Source organism: Adiantum capillus-veneris, chromosome 15 (assembly GCF_014529385.1).
Source record: "Adiantum capillus-veneris isolate H3 chromosome 15, ASM1452938v2, whole genome shotgun sequence".
In the NCBI taxonomy this organism is placed as follows: domain Eukaryota; kingdom Viridiplantae; phylum Streptophyta; class Polypodiopsida; order Polypodiales; family Pteridaceae; genus Adiantum; species Adiantum capillus-veneris.
In genome coordinates, this window is record NC_140945.1 from 27,491,969 (window position 1) to 27,512,036 (window position 20,068).

Here is a 20,068-nt window from a genome sequence, read left to right on the forward strand (position 1 = left end):
GGTCTTGCTGAGAAGGTGCCTGTGGAACACATGGTTCCTACTGCCGCTTGTGCCAGAAAGTGCTAGCGCTAGGTTTCTTATGTACTTGCTTATCAAATTGCCCTACCTAGTTTCGCAACAAAAGTCACTTAAAAATAATAAGTGAAAATTGGCTAAAATAGGGAAAATAGGTCTATGCACTGTAAAAATGCTCTTGATGGGTTCTTACTGTAATTTGATAATCATGCTGTGTGCAACCAGAGGATATGCATCTATTCTAAGTGCCTGGACATGCATGGTCTGCGAACAGACTCACAATAGTGCCAGAACACTTCCTAAGCTAACTGAACCCTAGTCATGCAATAGCTTGTCTGCGTACACATAGGGTTAGATGTGCACGTGACACAATGACACCGTGTAGGCCCCAAAGATTGGCGCCTCTTTCGAATATTTCTTTATTCAATTGCAAATAAACGATCCGAACACTTACACCAAATTCTCACCAAGTTGTCCAAACCTGTCAAGGGCTGACATTGTAGGTTTTTGACCCAATTTAGGAAACATAATGGTGCTAAAGTCTCTATAGGTCAAAAGTACACATCTAGAACAGTTTCCCTTGCATTTTAGAAGCTTTCCGATGAGCTGCAGGTCAATTCTAGCATGCTATAATTTTCTGCTTTGGTCACTGTCAGGTTCCCAAAGCCGTGTATAAGGCTTAAGCACCCCAAGGCTTCCCTGAGGCTCCTGCTCTCTTGGTGTTATTTTGCAGTTTAGTTGCAAAACCCTAAGCCTGTAAATAAACACTGTTGGCTGTAATTCGCTGTTTTGGATCGTTCTAAGCGGAGTTAAAAACATGTCTACGTGTGCCTCAAGAACTCTCACACACAATGGGACAGTTCCCCTAAGGTTTGGACGAGTTTTCACGCGAGAAAACTCTGTTTTCGCAATTTGTCACGATGGAACTGTGGGTACCTGAGGGAGATTAGCGATTAGCTGATTTGGTTCTTGTTCAAAAGGCTCTTGCCTTGGGGAATGCACATAATGCCCATAGAATTGTACATGGTCATCTGAGTAGCCCAACTATTGGGGCATTAGGATATGTGCAAAGGGGGGAGAGAGATGCACGAGAGCAAATCATCGCGCTACATGAGACAAGGGAAGAAGGCAAGCTTTCCATTAAAGCTTCATACGTGAAAATCCACTCACAAAACTGAAATTCAGCCTACCCTCTCATATTTGAGCACCCCTAGCTGGGATGAGACCTTTTGGGAGTGTGTTGGCTTGCAGGTTTCTCTCCTAATGCCATGTGTTTGCCCCATTTGGTTTAATTCCTAGTACCCACCAACTTATAAAGTTTCGCCGAGGAGCCTAAATGACTTTAAGTGAGCCTAGCCACTCCTTTACTGTCAGATTTCAGTGCCGATCGGTCCAATCATCTCATGGCTGCCTGGCCTTTGCTTCAATGGTTGAAACTCTCGGCCAACTGCTGTTTCACATTGGCCATGCAATGTCCGGGCATTTGTGATTTCAAAAAAAGGGTCCAAAAATCAAATAAAAATCAAGGGGAGGAAACCAACAAATATAGTTAGTGTTTGTCACAATCTCGTGACACAAGATGGTGGTCTATTGCATGCAGGAATATCTGCCATAGTTTTAAGGGTAGTTGATTGTCAGTTCTTGCAAGTTTTCACAATCTGATCTGATTTTGTGCAGCGGCCAGATGATGATATATCACCTGCTCAAGAAGCTCTTTTACATCTGCAAAGCAAGATCGCAGATTTAGGACCTGATGAGGATGCTGTAATCACATCAAGGCTGTTAGTGCCTTCAGATTTGGTCGGTTGCCTGCTTGGCAAAGGTGGGAGCGTCATAACAGAGATAAGAAGGTCTACCAGAGCAAATATTCGTATCTTGGGCAAGGATGATCTGCCCAAGTGTGCCCTTCCAAATGATGAGCTTGTACAAGTAGGTGTCTTTGAATTCAGCCTATACGATGTCTTTTCAGCTTCATTGACTTTTGCTAAGGTTTGCTTGGTGGATTTTCAGATTGTTGGTGATATACGAGTTGCTCGTGAGGCGCTCATCCAGGTGACAGGAAGGCTCAGAAGAAAATCTTTTGAAGAAAGATATGCTGCCAGTTCTGGTGAAAACATCAATACGTCCTTGACAAGACCAGTGGTTACAAGACAGAATGAATTTGGCTCTCCAAGCAGATTGGAATTCCCGAGGGCTGGCGTTGATAGCCTTGGACCTCTATCAACCAGTTATCAAGCTTCAACGTCACCTTGGATGGGTCAGGTGAGGCAGCTTTGGGTTTCTTATTATGTCTAGGCTTTTGAGTGTAACCTAAAGGTCTCGTTATTGGTTGCGTGCTGTTCATGGGTTACATTGTGCTAGCATTGCTTTGAGTCTCTCTCTCTCTCTCTCTCTCTCTCTCTCTCTCTCTCTCTCTCTCTCTCTCTCTACCCAAAGAATTTACTTCTATCGATTAAACATCTTGAGGGCACGTTGTGTCACCTATTTTTGATGTGGCGTGGTCCCACCGTACTGAAGAGACCCGAGAGCAGAGAGAGGAGAGATTGTGGATTGTGCTGACGTGGCATTCCTGTACAGAGTGATGATGTGGCATCTGTAGGAACCTAGTGATGTGGCTCACTATACAGTTGATGGTATGACAATGCATCCTGTCTGAGGTTGTATAAATATGCTGACATTTGCATGTCTCTATGCATATTTCACTGTAAAGCCCTATATGGATTATTGGCCTAAGTTGCTTTGGGCTCCAGTTGTAAACAGAAAATTCTTTTGATTGCTTTTGGGCCCCTAGGACCTTTTAAGTAAGAGGCAAGGGTGCCAGGTGTACATTATGTGAAGGGGCTCTCTGATACACATGATTGCTCATTTAATCTATAAGGGGTACCTGTTGAGGGGCAAGTGCTTTTGAGAGGGGAAGTCCACCTCTCTGTCTCTCGAGCAAGCTGTATTTCTGAAGTTGTGTCTTATGTTTCGAGTTTAGTATGTGTTGTTTGCAGTAATATCATCACCTGTTGAAGAAGCACGTTTCAGTGGAATTTAAGAGGGCCGGTCTGTTTCTCTTTTTGTAGTAATCCGATCCTGAATTGCAGCAACTCACCATGGAAGCAGAACCTTCCAACCATGACCATCAGGGTGAGGAGGAGGAATTGGAAGAGGCCTGGCAGCAAGAAAGGTTCCAATTCTTTTGCCAACTAGCAACGACACCAGATGCAACAATGCAGCGGGCACTAATTTTACTTTATTAGATATGGCAGCCAAGTGCCAGTTTTGGAGGCCTCCATGGGTCTATGGAGCAGGTGGATTTGGACCTCGTGGATCAGAAATGCCTGGCTACATGGGAGGGATGTGTGGCACGATGCCTTGCATGCAAGGATACCCTCAAGGGATTTCATTAGGATGGGATCAAAGGCATGTATGGAGGGTGTATGCCACTGACTTTTGGCAATGAGGAAAATACACTTCTACATCCAAATGCCTATGGTCAGTTTACCCTGACGGAGGGTCAAAAAAGATTACAAGGAGGCCAGAATGTCAAGTTCAAGACTTTTTTATGGCCTAGAGTCAAAGAGAAAGCACTTGCTTTTATCTAGCAGTTTGATATTGTTGCTAAATAGACTATTTTCTTATTTTCTCGAGTAATTTCTTTTTATTGAAATTAGGATATTTAGAGATGTGCACTTGAACCGTAAGGTTAGGAACTGTAGATCTACTGGAATTATTAAAAGCCATCAGGAACGGAAAACTCTGATGCGTCATATGATGGGTGACATTAAGCATCGCGAAGGGGTTTTACCGTTAGTTGGGTGGGAGAGACCGGGAAACGAATATTCCTGATGCGTCACGTGATGGGGTGACGGGAGCATCGGAAAGGGAATATCTCGTGGGTCTGGCAGGAAACACGAACTGGAAAGAGGAATACGTGTAAAGACGCAAGCACAAGAATAAAGATGGGTTCAGAGAAGCTTTTCTTAAAAAGCGGAATATTTTAACGAGTTTTCCGGGAAGAGCAAACGCTTTCCCGCAAGGAATCTATGTTTGCATTGCATTCATGCATGTGGTTGCATCCAGGGACGCCTGGGAAATGTTGTGCAAGGCATTGTTTTTAACTTATAAGGTTTTATTGAGTTTTGAATAGGTTCAGACCAATTTTAAAAATATGCCGGCCGCCCACTTAATAAGTGGGCAGCCACTTAGAAAATAAAGCAACAAAACCAGCCAGCGAATTCTCTCTCCCTATTTCGGGTAAAGCAACGCAAAAAAAATAAATTAAAAAAAAATAAAAATTGGCCGCGATCTCTACGCGAGCAGCTATTCGTGCCGTGGCCAAGGAGGTATAAAAGCACCACGTGCCCTCACTGAAAGGGAGGTTACAAACGTCAGCAAGAGAAGACTCTACCGCAAGAGATCGCGAGACTACAAAGCACGGAAGTCGCTTTTCTCGTGCAAGAGCGACAGGTATCTATTGTGGATTCGCCATACAAATTGTTGTCGCGTGTTTGTGTGTGTGTTTGCAGGTACTTCATCGCGAAGGAGAAGCGAGAAGGCTTCGGCCCTACGCTTGGGAATTCCGGGAACGGAATTCGGAAATTGTCTGCGGAGTCTCGACTCCGAGTACAGACGGAAAAAGGATTGAGAGCTCGTCTCTCGGATTTCCCTTACGGGAAGGAACGACCATTGAGTCAGAGATTTAGAACGGAGGGGTTTTTCTCCGGTTCTTGTGCTTGTAGAAAGATTCTCCCTAATAAATGATTCTCTTTAAGGGGGGGGGACCAGCCCATCTTTTGGTCCCAAATACTGTGTCGAACTTCTCCCTCAACTTTATTTAGTTGAAAGATTATTTATTTTCATCTTGTTGATTATTCGTGTTCGCTCCCGTTTGTGACAGTGGTATTAGAGCTCGGATTCCTCTCTTTCTCTGCAAAGAAGGACAATTCCGAGAAGGAACGGGAAGAACCATGACAAGCCACGGAAGAACTGCTGAAGACGAACTTCAGCAAGTGCGAGCCCAACTCGCGGAATTGCAACAACTAATTTCGTTGCCGGCTGTCCAAAAGGCTTTGGACGGAATCAAGAAGCCACAAGGAACAGATGCCGATGGGCGTCAGGAAAATCCTGTTAATGGAAGCAACCAACAGGTGGATGGTGCGGAAAAAGGTGCTGAAACACACAAGGGATCTCCGGATCAGGACAAACAGCCTTCTAAGAGCAAGGGCCAGGAAAAAAGAACTCTCTCTGCTTAATGAAAGCAAGGATATCTCTATCTCTTCTCCATCATACTCTCCTGATTATACTACTACATCTACTTCTCATACAGTATCTAAATCTTCTCCCAAGAAGAAAACTCCTACTACTTCCCTACATGCTACTAAAGAGAAGCCCCAGTTCAACAGGGATAACCGCAGACGTCACCGCAAGATGTGGATTTTCAAATCCGGTGACAAGGATGTGAAGTTTGATAACTACACAGGACGGAGAGATATCTCCAAGGCAGTCTTTCATCAGGCAGTTTGAAGTTGCTTTTGCCAACGGAAACTTCACAGAAAAATCCAAGTTGCGTCATGTTGGGATGCATCTCAAGGAGACTGCAAGCAACTGGTGGCTAGCCAAAATTCTGGAAGGTACTCAAGCCAGAACCTGGGCTCAATTCAAAGCTGAATTCTATGAACAATTTCTTCCACCGGATTTCGAGAAGGACATTCGGAAGGAATGGACTGGCTCGCCCAGAAGGAACAAGAGAAAGTCACGGCTTATGTTGACAAGTTTTGGTCGGTTCTTCTAAAAGTTACGCCTTTTATGAAGATTTCCGACGAAGAGAAGATGCGAAAGTTTGAAGCAGGTCTTCAACCACCACTTCGGAAGAGCATGAAGGTGTACCCACATGACACCCTTCAGCGGATGATGGAGTCGGCAATCATTGCCAAGGATTTACATTCCACTGGTACCCCCAGACGGATGGAACATAGCACATACTGTGCAAGGCAAAGAGCGGTCTATGATGACCATGGCAACCAAGGCAAAAAGCGTTCCCCAGAGGATCCGGATGAGCCTAAGAAGCCAGAGGGTACTGGAAAACGCCTAAAGTATCTCACACCAAACCAAGTACAAACCTTCAAAGAGCAAGGAAGGTGCTTCTACTATGGTGAAAAAGGACATATGAAGCCCGACTGCCCTGTTCGGCAGCAACGGCAGGAACAAGCATCTTCGAAGAGGGAACAATCGAAGAAGGAACCCGCTCCACCGAGCTTGAATTCCATTCCTGATGTGCAAGGGAATACAGAAACCGAGAAAGGGAAGCGCCAGCTCCTTAAAGGCTGGGGATCTGTGAATAACCAGCGGGTGTTGATCCTCTACGACCCTGGATCGACGGACAACTTCATTTCACCAGAAATTGCAGAACGTTTGGGCCTTACACCGGCTCAGCTTGGAACTCCAGTCACTTCCGGATCGGCATTTGAGGGGTTGATCACCAATGCAACTCCTGTGCAAGGACAACTCAATCTCCGGATTGGTGAATACAAGGACCGCGAATGCTTTTTGATGGCACCTATGGAGGGATGTGATATCATCTTGGGTATGCCATGGCATTACCATATGCAACCGGTCCCAGATTATGTAGAAAAGACCCTCGCTTTTGAGCATGAGGGCAAGAAAATTAAAATTTTTGTTGATGCAGGGGATTGGCTATTCCCTATTGTAAGCCATATCTCCATTAAGAAGGAAATAAAGAAGTGCGTTTTTGCTTACGTGATTTTCGCACGTGAAAGAGATAAAACTAATGAGGGTTCGCTCTCTAGTTTGGAAATTAAACGTTTTCAATTTCTTGAAAAGTATAAAGATTGTTTCACGGATACTCTACCAGACAAGCTACCTCCGGAACGTCCGGAAGATCATCGCATTGATCTTGTACCTGGAGCTCTCCCCCAAACCTACCCCCTTATCGGGTTAGTCTTGCTTAGCAAGAGGAAATTTTGAAGCAAGTCAACGAGCTTCTGGAAAAAGGTCTAGTACGACCAAGTACTTCGCCTTACTGCTCTCCAGTTCTACTGGTGCAGAAGAAAGACGGCACGTTTCGAATGTGCATAGATTATTGATCTCTAAACAAGATCACTATCAAGAATCGCTTTCCAATACCCTGGATTGATGATATTCTCGATAAGCTGCAGGGAGCAAGCATCTTTAGTCGCATTGACTTAAAAAGCGGGTATCATCAGATACGCATAGCCCCTGGAGATGTCCATAAGACTGCCTTTCGCACCACTTTTGGACTTTATGACTTTTTGGTAATGCCGTTTGGCTTGACCAATGCTCGTGCCACATTCAATCGAATGATGGACCGAATTTTCAGCCCACACCGAGCTTTCACAGGAGTGTTCTTTGATGACATACTCGTCTTTTCAAAGACCGAGGAGGAACATCGGAAGCACTTGGATATAGTGTTTCAGGAATTGCGAAAGCATGAGTTGCATGTGAATGCAAAGAAGAGTGAGTTCCTTCTCACTGAGATACACTATCTCGGCCATATAGTCTCACACAACCAAGTGAAAATGGATCCCGCAAAGATCCAAGTCGTCCAAGATTGGCCAACTCCCACTACGGTACATGATGTACGAAGTTTTGTGAGATTGTGTTCTTACTATCGGAGGTTTATCTGAGGCTTTGCTCAAGTAGCAGGACCACTTCATGACCTAACAAGGAAAAAGATCCCTTTCAGGTGGGGATCGAGACAACAAGGTTCCTTTGGTAGGCTAAAGTACCTATTAAGCCATGGACCTATTTTGATAGTGCCAGACTTAAGGAAACCATTCGAGGTTCACTGTGATGCTTCAGGTGATTGCATTGGTGCAGTGCTTAACCAAGAAGCCCATGCAGTGGCTTATGAAAGTAGACGACTTAAAGGATGCAGAATTGCATGCCTCGATCTACGAGAAGGAACTTATGGCTGTGATCCACGCCTTGTCTACTTGGAAGCATTATCTTCTAGGAGCGGATTTTGTGATCAAAACCGATCACTAGAGTTTGCGGTATTTTCTTACGCAACGGAAATTATCTGAGAAGCAAATGAGATGGGCCAACTTTTTGTCCATGTTTCACTTCCAGATCCTCCATACGGCTGGGAGTAAGAATGTGGCTGCAGACGCATTGTCTAGACGGCCTAGGGTGAACGCAGTTACTTTTGTGTATCACCAAGAATTGGAATCACTTCCAGAGTTGTATCCGAATGACCCAGACTTCTCCTCCACTTGGAATAAATTACAGAACGGAGAGGATGAATATCCCTATTCTATTCGGGATGGTTACCTCTATCACCACCAAGCAATTTGCGTGGCAGAACCATTGAGAAAGAAAATCATGGAAGAAGCACATGCTTCACCATATGCAGGTCATCGGGGAATTCTCCCTACTACCTTAGCATTGGAAAGATATTTCTTTTGGCCAAGCCTTAAAGCAGACATTGATCAATATGTCAGGGAATGCTTGGTTTGCCAAAAAGTACAGTATGATCGGCATAAGACGCCTGGGTTACTCCAACCTTTACCTGTGCCTGATCAACCCTGGGAGAGTATTGCCATGGATTTTATTATGGATCTCCCAAAGACTCAAACTGGAAATGATGCGATCTGGACTATCGCGGACAGATTTAGCAAGCAAGCTCACTTTATTCGAGTTAAGAAAACAATCAAAGCAGACCATATGGCTAGAATTTTTCTAGCACAGATCTTTAAGCATCATGGGCTGCCCAAGTCTATTGTGAGTGATCGAGATCCTCGCATGACAGGCAACTTTTGGCGTGCCTTGTTTGATAACCTTGGCACAAAGTTGAATTTTTCTTCTGCATATTATCCTCAAACGGATGGGCAGAGTGAGATCGCTAATTCCACAGTATTGGATATGCTGAAATCTTATGTGTCAGAAAGACAGTCTGACTGGGAGAAGTATTTGCCCCTTGTTGAGTACGCGTATAACAATACCGTACATTCGTCTACGGGGAAAGCACCTTTTGAGATCCTTTATGGTAAGCCTTTGATTCCACCGATCCTTGTCACTAAGGATAAGATTTTCGCAGCAGATGAGTTTGTCCGAGATTTGGACACGGCCTACGGGCAAGTTAAGAGAGCAATTTTACGCTCTCAGGAAAAACATAAGAAAGCTACGGACGAGCACAGAAGGAATCTGGACTTAACAGTCGGTCAATTAGTCTTACTCAAGTTTGAGAAGGCAAGACTAAAGAAACAAGCGACTCATAAAGGGAAAGTGGTAAAACTTTCCAATCGCTATTATGGGCCGTTTAAGATAATTGACCAAGTGAACGATGTGACGTTCCGATTAGACTTACCATCTAATTGGAAGATCCACAATGCTTTCCATGTTAGTTTACTCCGGCCATATGTCGGACTGCCTCCAAGTCAGCCTATTGCTGAGGAACCTCCTGAGGTTGAGGAAACGGAAGAAATACTCCAACCGGAACAGATCATTCATCATCAGGAGCGGCCACTTAAGTCCGGGAAGATTACACGGAAGTATTTGGTAAAGATTAAGAATTATTCAACTCTAGATGCTCAGTGGATGACCGAGCAGGGATTAGCACCCTATCCCGAGGTTCTGGAAGGATATGTACAAGCACTACAGTTGAGGACAACTGTTTAGAAGCCAGAGAGATGTTGCTAAATAGACTATTTTCTTATTTTCTCGAGTAATTTCTTTTTATTGAAATTAGGATATTTAGAGATGTGCACTTGAACCGTAAGGTTAGGAACTGTAGATCTACTGGAATTATTAAAAGCCATCAGGAACGGAAAACTCTGATGCGTCATATGATGCGTGACATTAAGCATTGCGAAGGGGTTTTACCGTTAGTTGGGTGGGAGAGACCGGGAAACGAATATTCCTGATGCGTCACGTGATGGGGTGACGGGAGCATCGGAAAGGGAATATCTCGTGGGTCTGGCAAGAAACCCAAACTGGAAAGAGGAATACGCGTAAAGATGCAAGCACAAGAATAAAGATGGGTTCAGAGAAGCTTTTCTTAAAAAGCTGAATATTTTAACGAGTTTTCCGGGAAGAGCAAACACTTTCCCGCAAGGAATCTATGTTTGCATTGCATTCGTGCATGTGGTTGCATCCAGGGACGCCTGGGAAATGTTGTGCAAGGCATTGTTTTTAACTTATAAGGTTTTATTGAGTTTTTGAACAGGTTTAGACCAATTTTAAAAATATGCCGGCCGCCCACTTAATAAGTGGACAGCCACTTAGAAAATAAAGCAACAAAACCAGCTAGCAAATTCTCTCTCCCTATTTCGGGCAAAGCAGTGCAAAAAAAATAAAAATAAAAAAAATAAATCGGCCGCGATCTCTATGCGAGCAGCTATTCGTGCCGTGGCCAAGGAGCTATAAAAGCACCACATGCCCTCACTGAAAGGGAGGTTACCAACGTCAGCAAGAGAAGACTCTTACCGCAAGAGATCGTGAGACTACGAAGCACGGAAGTCGCTTTTCCCGTGCAAGAGCGACAGGTATCTATTGTGGATTCGCCATACAAATTGTTGTCGCGTGTTTGTGTGTGTGTTTGCAGGTACTTCATCGCGACGGAGAAGCGAGAAGGCTTCGGCCCTACGCTTGGGAATTCCGGGAACGGAATTCGGAAATTGTCTACGGAGTCTCGACTCCGAGTACAGATGGAAAAAGGATTGAGAGCTCGTCTCTCGGATTTCCCTTACGGGAAGGAACGACCATTGAGTCAGAGATTTAGAATGGAGGGGTTTTTCTCCGGTTCTTGTGCTTGTAGAAAGATTCTCCCTAATAAAGGATTCTCTTTAAGGGGGGGGACCAGCCCATCTTCTGGTCCCAAATACTGTGTCGAACTTGTCCCTCAACTTTGTTTAGTTGAAAGATTATTTATTTTCATCTTGTTGATTATTCGTGTGCGTTCCCGTTTGTGACAGATACGGTTCTCTTTCGGGGAAAATTTTATTGAAGCCTTTAAATGAGAGAGGAACCCTCTTCTCTCAAGGGGAATGCTCAGCAATGGTGGTGAACCTTATTGTGGCATGGACACGTGCCTTGCACATGGAAGGGATTCAGACAATTGTTTGCTTCCCTACGGTTGGGACAAGCTTTTAGGATAGACATCTTTTTTGCATGAATCACCTCAGATTCAAGAAGATAGATACCCTTCACACACACAATCAGAAGTTTTGGGATGCCTTTCGACAAGTAGCTTCTTTTTGGCTTGTCAAATTTGGACTAGCAGATGAAGGGGTATTGTTGTGGGCTGCCTCAAGTTGAAGAGGTACTGCTGTGGGCTGCTTTTTGAGTTGAAGAGGTATTGCCTACAGCAGAAAGCCTTCAGCATTGAGGGGATGATGGCGCATGCTTAGAACGACTACGCACTACTCATAGGGAAGGTGGCTCTTGAAAATGAAGATTCAAATGAGGAGCCATAAAACAAGGAGCAAAAGCAAAGCAACAAAATGAAAAAAGGATTTACTAAGAGAAAGTTTGGCCAACAGGCATGAGCTCGTTGCTTGTAGTTTGTGCCTGAGTGTGTCGTGGATGGAGCCTCACATACACGCACAGACACAATAACCAAAGAAGAAGTGACGAAACCCTAAAAATAGAGAGAGAGAGAGAGAGAGAGAGAGAGAGAGAGAGAGAGAGAGAGAGAGAGAGAGAGAGAGAGAGAGAGAGAGAGAGAGAGAGAGAGATTGACTCCGCCATTCCTTCACAGTGGGATGCAGTCATGTGAGGCACGGTTCAGATGCCTCCACATTGTGGCTGGGAAGGCCTCTTTGCTCAGAGCACTCTCTTATTAGTTCGTTTAGACACCATGCTCTTCACAGTTGCTACTGACCACTCTCAGGGGATTTATGCTAGATTGACATATGACGCCACCTCTCCGCATCCTGTCTCCCCCGGCGCTCGATGGGAGGCCATATGAGTAGTCGGCTCCCGCGGGAAGCGTCGTTGTGTTGACCCCCGTTTCGCTTCCGCTGATGCTGCACTTTGGAGGCTCTGGGTGTGGGAGGGTCGTGCCCTATCTCAGCTTTATTGGGACCCAGGAGAGTGGCATTGGCCTGACTCTAACCCCACCGGTGCACTTGTATCATTCTTTGAGGACACTGTCAGGATTGGAAGGTTAGCATTGATGAGACAGCAACCAGAGTAGCCCACTCGTATGCGTTTCTGGTTACATTCAGGTCTCTCCCATGCTTATCTACAGCAGTTTTGGCCAGCCATCTGGGATTTACATGCGGCTCGTCGTATTTCTTTTTTCATGTGGATGACTGCACATGCAGGACTTCCAGTTGGGACTTGGCTAGCTACTTTGGGTCATGATCCGCTATGTACTCGCTGTCCTTTGCGACTACTTGAGTCACCTGCACACTGTCTTGGGTCTTGCCCAACTTCTCATGTAGTGTGGCTTGCAGTTTGCTTTTTACTTAGCAGAGAAGGTGTTCAGCATGGATTTCTCACTTGGGGATTTGTCTCATGGTTGATGCCGATGCCCGGACCGCATCTTTTCTACGAGGGCTCAGACACAGATCCAGCCCTTATGCTTACCTCGACTGGTTACCGGCGAGGGACTTTGGCTATGTTACCACAGATTGCTTGGCAAGGGGATCCTCAGACACGTGATGAAGTTTTCTCAGTCATCACTAGCATTACACTATGGAATGTTTGGAGAGCTCGTTGTCTTCACATTCTCAGTGCGGCTCCACAGCTCCTCCAGGATACCCTCACTGCCATTTGGCTGGACATCATTCACACACTGATTTGGCAGTGGGATTCTTCCTCAGGTACATCTCGAGCAGCCGAGGCTCGTCGATTTGACTTCCTTGGGCGTTGGGCCCGATTCCCACTCTTCTTCACACTTACAGGTGGCCAGATTACTTGGCATTATGCCCCTCCTCGGTGGTTTCTCCTCCACTCATCACACTGACCACCATGAGATTGTTCTAGTCGAGTTGTCACTATAGTGGCTATCATTCTTACATTCAGCTTGTACACCCCACGTGATAGGCTATTTTGGCATCCGTTGGGGATTATATTGTACTTAGTAATATACAGCCCTGACTTTTCCAAACAAGAAGAGAGAGAGAGAGAGAGAGAGAGAGAGAGAGAGAGAGAGAGAGAGAGAGAGAGAGAGAGAGAGAGAGAGAGAGAGAGAGAGAGAGAGAGAGAGAGAGAGAGAGAGAGAGAGAGAGAGCTTTATTTACGTCTTCCAAAGGCCGAAGTCGGCCTATGAGACAAATCAATGTACATCTAGTGGTAGTCCGGGTGTCCGGAAAAGAAAATACTGAAAATAAAATGTTGAAATGAAAGCTAATCTAGAACCGGGATGTGCAATGTGGTGGTATGATGGTAATGTGTGGTGGTATGGGTATATATGGCTCTGGCACCGCAGATACTGACCATATGAATATATGGTTGTGGATGTAGCTCTGTCACAGCAGAAAATGACTACCTCGTGCTGAGTGAAAGTAAAAGTGTGAGGGCATACCCGTATCAGAGCTGGCTAGTAGTGTGTAATGGGTGATGGGTATAAAAAGTGGTACATGGGGGGGAGGGGCTGAAAAACCCGATGTAAGTGGGTGCTCCAATGTGTGGTGGAGCGGGCCCTCTCCAGCTGCTGCTCATGAAGTGTATGGATCCTCAGTATATCCTGCTGGTATAGATGGGCCGTCGGTATCCTGACTCCCGGGGTCGGCGTCGTGCTCGCTGTGCCTCTGCCTGCTCGAGTGTCAGCCCAGTCGACGTCGGCAGTGTGGGATCCCCTGAAGTCATTCTCTGGAAAAACTGAGTGATCGTCTGCTGAACACCTCCAGTGTCATGTGGTCGTGGTCGTGTAGACTCCTCACGTATGTGGAGTGCTCCTGTGATGAAATGGCCCACATGAGTATGGTCTCTCCTCCTCATGCATGTCTGGAGAGTGCCCTCAATCCCAAATCTCTGTCTAAGCTCTGAGTAAGCTGGGCATCGTAGCATGAAGTGCTCCTCCGTCTCCACCTCTGTGTGACACACTGGGCAAGTCTGGTTCTCTCGTGGTATGCCTCTGACTCTGCCCCGCTCAATCTCAAGCTGGCGTGATGAGACTTGGAGCTGGCCGATGGCTACCCGTAGGTGATGTGGCATGTATTGCTGCATATACTGAGGGGTGTCTATGAAGCCTTGATCTGATATCTGGAGAAAATGCCCATGGTAGTGGAGCATTTTCGTCGGTAGTGGCTGCCTGGGGCTGATCCATGTCCTCTCAATGTAAATATGCGAAATCTCCTGCCTGATGATCCTATTCCTCTCCTAATGAGTGAGAGTATAAGTAGGTGCATGGATGTGGTAGTCGATCTATATCAAGCTCATGTCTAGTGAACCACTCGCTGGTCTGTGCATACCAAGAAGAGGCATCTCCCGCCAGTGCCATAGACTGTGATTCCTGTAGTGCTCGATAGGCAATGCGGTCCCTATCCATACTCTGTAATCTATGTAACAAGCAAACAGTCTGAAACAGTGGCTCTACTGGCATAGGTGGGATTGCTAGCTCTGCTCTGACTATATCATGTGGAACGGACGGCTTGCTGCGGATCATCTTGGAGATCATCAGTACCTGTGGGCGCTCTATCAAAGGCCAGATCGAGTCTGCCAAGTGAGGTCCCCATATGGCTGCCCCATACATAAGAGCCGGTGGAACCAAAGTGTCAAAAAACCACCCCTTCGAACCGGGCTCCTGAAAGTGTGCCTGGTGGCACTGTCTCTCCATCTGTGCGAGTGCGGAGTACCCCCTGGTCAGTCTGTCTCTGGCTGCCTGTGTCATGGAAAAGGCCCCTGATACCGCGGTAAAAGTCACCCCCAAGTAGACATATGAGCCTACAACCTCGATACTACCCCCTGATGCTGTGAAAGAGCTCTCTCGTCTGATCCGTGCTGATGTATGAAAGATGAGAACTTTGGTTTTCCCAAGGTTCACTGAGAGCCCTCGTTGCGCACAAAAGCCATCAAGCCCAAGTAGATGCTGATGCAGCCCCTTTGTTGACTCTGATATGAGTAGAATATCATCGGCATATAATAGTATATGGACTGTGGTGCCACCCATCTCCACCCCATCACCTCCTCTATGCTGAATAAAATCCACTATCTCATCAATGTAGAGCCCAAAGAGTGTAGGGGAGAGTGGACATCCTTGTTTCACACCAATGGTGCTAAACAAGGTCTCTGTAGTGCCTCCTGGAAATCGTACTCGCCCACATACCTGCTCATAAAGTGTATATATGCCCCATATCATGTCCTCCTCAAGCCCAAGTGAGAGTATTTGCCTGAAGAGTCGCTCACGTGGCACCGTATCAAATGCTTTGCGAAAGTCCACAAAGCAACAGTAAAGCCTCCTCTTCCTCACTCGTGCCTGGTCGATCAAGCAGTGTAGCGTGAAGATATGATCGATGGTAGAGTATGTGCGGCGGAACCCAGCCTGTCCTGCAGCTCGGATGCCTGCTACCTCTGCTCTGGTGCTAAGCTCCTCCTCTAAAACCGCGCCATAGAGCTTGGCCAACATGTGGCCAATCATAATAGTCCTGTATGTGTTGGGATCCATGGTGTCTCCAGACTTGTGTATAGGTACAATGATGTGATGTGTCCACGAGTCTGGAAATCCCTCCACAAGTGTGCGGTTAAAGAGATGAGCTATGAAAGGTGTCAAGGTCTCTCTCCCATAAATTAGATGCTCGGCCTGTAGCTCGGTTTGGTCTCGAGCTCTACCATGCTGTAGATGCCGGATGGCTCGAGCTACCATCTCTGATGTGAAGAAGGACGAAGTGGTGGGGCGTGGTCCCTGTGGCAGGGGTATCGGTGGCTGTCCTGGTATCTGGTAAAGGTCCTCTGCATAGCGGTACCATGTGTCCGGGTCCTCGATCGATGTTGGTGGCCTGCGCTCGCGGATGCGGCGCCATGCCTCTGCACTATCTCGGCTCATGAGCAAGTGATATAAGTCCCAGTACTGTTGCTCCTCATATTCCCGCTTTTTACGGCGGGTGAGAGATTGCATCTGGCGCTGAGCCTGGCGGTTTGTGAGTACCCCGCGGGCCTCATCCTCTCTGAGCTGACGTCGTAATGCCCTGCAATCATCGTCATACCCGCTGTTCCGTGGCATGGAACCTGTGCGGGGTGCATGTGTGTGTGTGTGGTGAGGGAAGCTCTAAATGGTAGATGTGTGAATCATGGAGGTAAGATCTGACGTGAGTGATTCTAGGGGGGCTTGTGGGTCGAGAGATAGGAGATGGGTGCGGAGATGGTGTGCAGAGACATGAGAGAGCTCGTGTGTAAAATGAATAGTGGTATGTGGCTGTGTGAGTGGGGTGGGTGTGTGACAAATGGGAGGTGAGTGTGAAAGTGAGGAAAGTGTGGTCTGCGCCGATAGGACGTCTCCCGAAACTGAAAGATTGGAGAAGATGGGCCCCCAGAAGACTCCGAGAAATGTAGTCGACAGTACTTTCTACCCCCCTGTGAGGGAAGCAAGTGAGCCCGCTCAAATCTGGCCACCTCTGCATCCCGTTATAAATAACGAGATGATGTCGGCTACCAAGCTCCAATAGGTGACTGCCGTACCCGGTGGTATCCTGCCCTGAGTCTACTGACAGTCTGCTAATCCCCATCTCCTCTGGGTTTAAACTGCTCATAATCTCTGGGTGGTCCATATCATAGAGCTCGCACTGCCTGGTCTGGGTGCGCCCGTTGAAGTTTCCCATAAGGAAGACCTCTCCGAGTGCTGAGTAGCGGAGTATGTCATTTGAGAGTGGTGTATAAGGGGAATCCCCCTCCCGTGCATGCCCATCAGTGCTCGCATATGAGGAGCCTCGTGGTGGAAAGTAGCAAATGGCGATATAGACCCAATGCTCGTGGTCTATCTCCAGGCATACCCATAGAAAACGCGCCTTCTCATCTCGGCCCACAATTTGTATATGACTGTTGATGGAACGGCGAAATAATATGGCCACCCCACCGGATCCTCGTGAAGTGCCGCGGCGAGTGGTAGCTCGAAAGACTGACTCCCATCTGAAGCTTGCAATGGCTGGTAGCCCCCTTTCAGGGCTCTCATGGGTCTCAGTGATGCAAATGAAGTCGTGGTCCTCTATAAGCTCCTCCAGTCTGTTGGGGCGAGTCCACAATGACCCATTGCAGTTCCACACTACTCCTCTGAGAAGTATCTCCGGTCGCAACGTCGTCCCATAGGCCGCGTGCCCCTATTTCATGGGGCGCCCATCCACGAAAATACGACCATCTCTGTAGAAGGCCTTTCGGCCCTCTCTCCTCGCCTGTAATATCTGAGGCATGCAGGTACGGTGGTGCTTGACTTGCATCCTCGTAAGATCCTCGTCGATGTAGATGGGGCTGCCTGGAAGCGTGCGGATCAGGAGTCGCTTTCGAAAGAAAGCGACTCTCCTGCGGGGACCGCATCTGCAGCACCAAAGCCGGTGCTCTCGAGGAGTCCCGTCCTGCTCTCCATGCACGGGTGAAGGGCATGGTCTCTCCAAAGCCGAGCCGTTTGCACAGCTCCTCGGCATCTCTCTTTGGTGAAGGTCCCTCTGCCAGGCCGGTCACACGGATGTTGAGGCGTCGAGCCTGCCTCAACCTCTCCTCGTCCAAGGTGTCCTAGATTCTGATGTGCTCCTCACGTAAGATTGTGTGTGTGTGTGTGTGTTGGGGGGGGGGGCGCTGTTTTTAGGGTTTCGAAATTGCTTTTTGGCTGTTTTTAGGGTTTTGTCACTGTTTTTTTGCTGTTTTTCAGGGTTTTGTCACCGTTTCATGCTGTATTTTAGGGTTTCGTCACTGTTTTTTGGAAGAGAAGAAGGAATTCTTCAGAAAGAGGCTTACTCTCAAGAAGACAGGTATTTTCCTCGGTGATGATCTCACTCTCTCACAGCTTGCGCATATGAGAGAGGTAATGCCAGAGATTACGGCGGCAAGGGAGAAGGGAAAGATGGCCTTTTACAGAGATGGTCTGGTGGTGATTGTAGAGCGGCACTCTACATGACGATGTGAAACCTATGGGACCACCCTGAAGACGGCCTACTTGGAATTGTAATGGATCTACGAGGTTGGACGTTGGTGCCTTTAAGGACAGTTTCAGAGACAGCTTATCAAGCCTCTGGACAGCTTATGCCACATGTGGTGGGATATAGCCCATAGGAAAGTTGCGAGATGTGAGCATGGGAGTAGAGGTTCAGGAGGAGTAGCAGTGCTATTTAGGGAGGAGTTACGGCCACTACTACATACTGTACGGAGAGATGATCATGCTAGATACATGTGGGTGAGGTTGAGAGTTGACACATGCCGATTTCTATACATTTCCATATGTTACTTCCCCCGAGTACGTCAGTATATACTGCATCCAGAGGACAGTCGCCTTTCTCTATACCAGATGATGATATATGGGAGTTTTCTAGGGATGGTGGTATCATCCTCTTAGAGGACTTCAATGTCCGAACGGGCAACTTTGTTTCAGTCTTCTACGACACTTCAGATGAGATGCTTAGAGAGCTGGACGTTGGTGAGTTGGGGCTTGACAGATGCTCACATGACAGAGAGCAGACAGAGTATGGGAGATACCTCACGGAGATGATGACTACACATGGGTTAGCCATACTTAATGGCTTACAACGATTTCCTGGAGCAGCCGGCTTCACATGCTTTCCACACAGACACGGGGCCAGTACAGTAGACTATGTTATGGCGCAACCGAGCTTTATTTCTTGTATTCATGATTTCATAGTGAGAGCCAGACCAGTGGACGTAGCAATGGATCATGCACTTTTGACATTGTCTGTTTCATTTGAGTATAGTACAACCCAGACATCAGGAGGCAGGTCACATACCCGTTATACATTTGCACCAGACACTGACTCGGTTTGTACAGAGGAGATCTATAGCCGTCTATGCACATCTGGTCCTGGCCTCTCAGTGGAGGGCTGCACCACTTTACTGACTGAGACACTACGTGGTGCAATATCTGAGACATACCCACACACTCAGCCGGGTTGGAGGCGATATTCTGGGAGCATGCCCCAAAAAAGTGGGTATGATGAGGAGTGCAGAGAGATGAGAGCCTAGCTTTAGAGGGATCTTCTCTTAGGAGTCATCACTTACAGACAATCTCGGATTGCTTCCCGACGCCTTGTGCGACGGAAGAAACAAGCTTACTTCGCCCAGATAGAGCAAGACTTGTATTAGTTATTCTTGAGTAGAGACTCAGAAGAGGCATGGCGATTCTTTCATGAGCACTCCTCTCCCCCATTGATTACTTCGTCTGATGTGTGGGCAGTATGCCTCATTGTTATATACGATCTTGGACAAGACCCCCTTCCAGATCCTACAGAGCCGTGCCCACCTATCAGCACCTTCTTTACCTTTGAGATGGTAAAGAGAGCCATTGACAGGATGAGGACCAGCAGGGCATATGATCATCATGGTCTAGTAGCAGAGCACCTTACACATGCTAGAGATATGTTGGTAGAGGTTCTTGCAGTGTTGTTCAATCGTGCCATGTGTGAGGGGTTACGTGGGACTTGGAGATTGTCTACTATTGTGCCAAGCAGGTGATCCTACAGAGCCTGGGAATCACCGCACTATTATGGTTGGGCACACATTGGCACGGTTCTATGCATCCATTCTTGAGCAACAGTTGAGTAATTGGGCAGAGGGTGAGGGTGTACGAGCAAAGGGCTAGGCCGGTTTCAGGAGGGGTTTCTATTCCGAAGGTAATGACGCCAACACATATTCAAGTCCCAAAATAGTAGTTCCCTAAATTTTAGGAGATGCTGCCATTGTATCTTTCTAGGTCATCCGACCCCCTTTGTACACTGCAGCCACACCCAAAACTGAAATGTAGCCTCTGTAGCAAAGGATTCCGCTTTGGCTAGTCAATGACCCCACTTGGCTAACCATAGTCCTTGTCCAACCTTAGTGCTCTCTTGCCCTCAGGCCTGGACTCCCTCTCGACAGTTCCACACTAGCTATGCAATTTAGGGCAGTTAGATTTCCCGAGCGGTGTTTCCAAAAAGTGAAAGCAAAT

At 47.0% G+C, this 20,068-nt stretch overlaps 1 protein-coding gene across 3 annotated transcripts in view; it reads left to right on the forward strand.

The window, feature by feature from the left end:
* LOC147440426 (RNA-binding KH domain-containing protein RCF3-like) overlaps window positions 1-20,068 on the forward strand; it is a 146,448-nt gene that overhangs the window by 75,471 nt on the left and 50,909 nt on the right. For all 3 annotated transcript variants that reach the window (XM_086530164.1, XM_086530163.1, XM_086530162.1), the window contains 2 exons: window positions 1,693-1,944; window positions 2,026-2,277. In XM_086530164.1, the coding sequence (XP_086386290.1) occupies window positions 1,693-1,944; window positions 2,026-2,277 (504 nt within the window). The remainder of the gene's footprint in view (window positions 1-1,692; window positions 1,945-2,025; window positions 2,278-20,068) is intronic.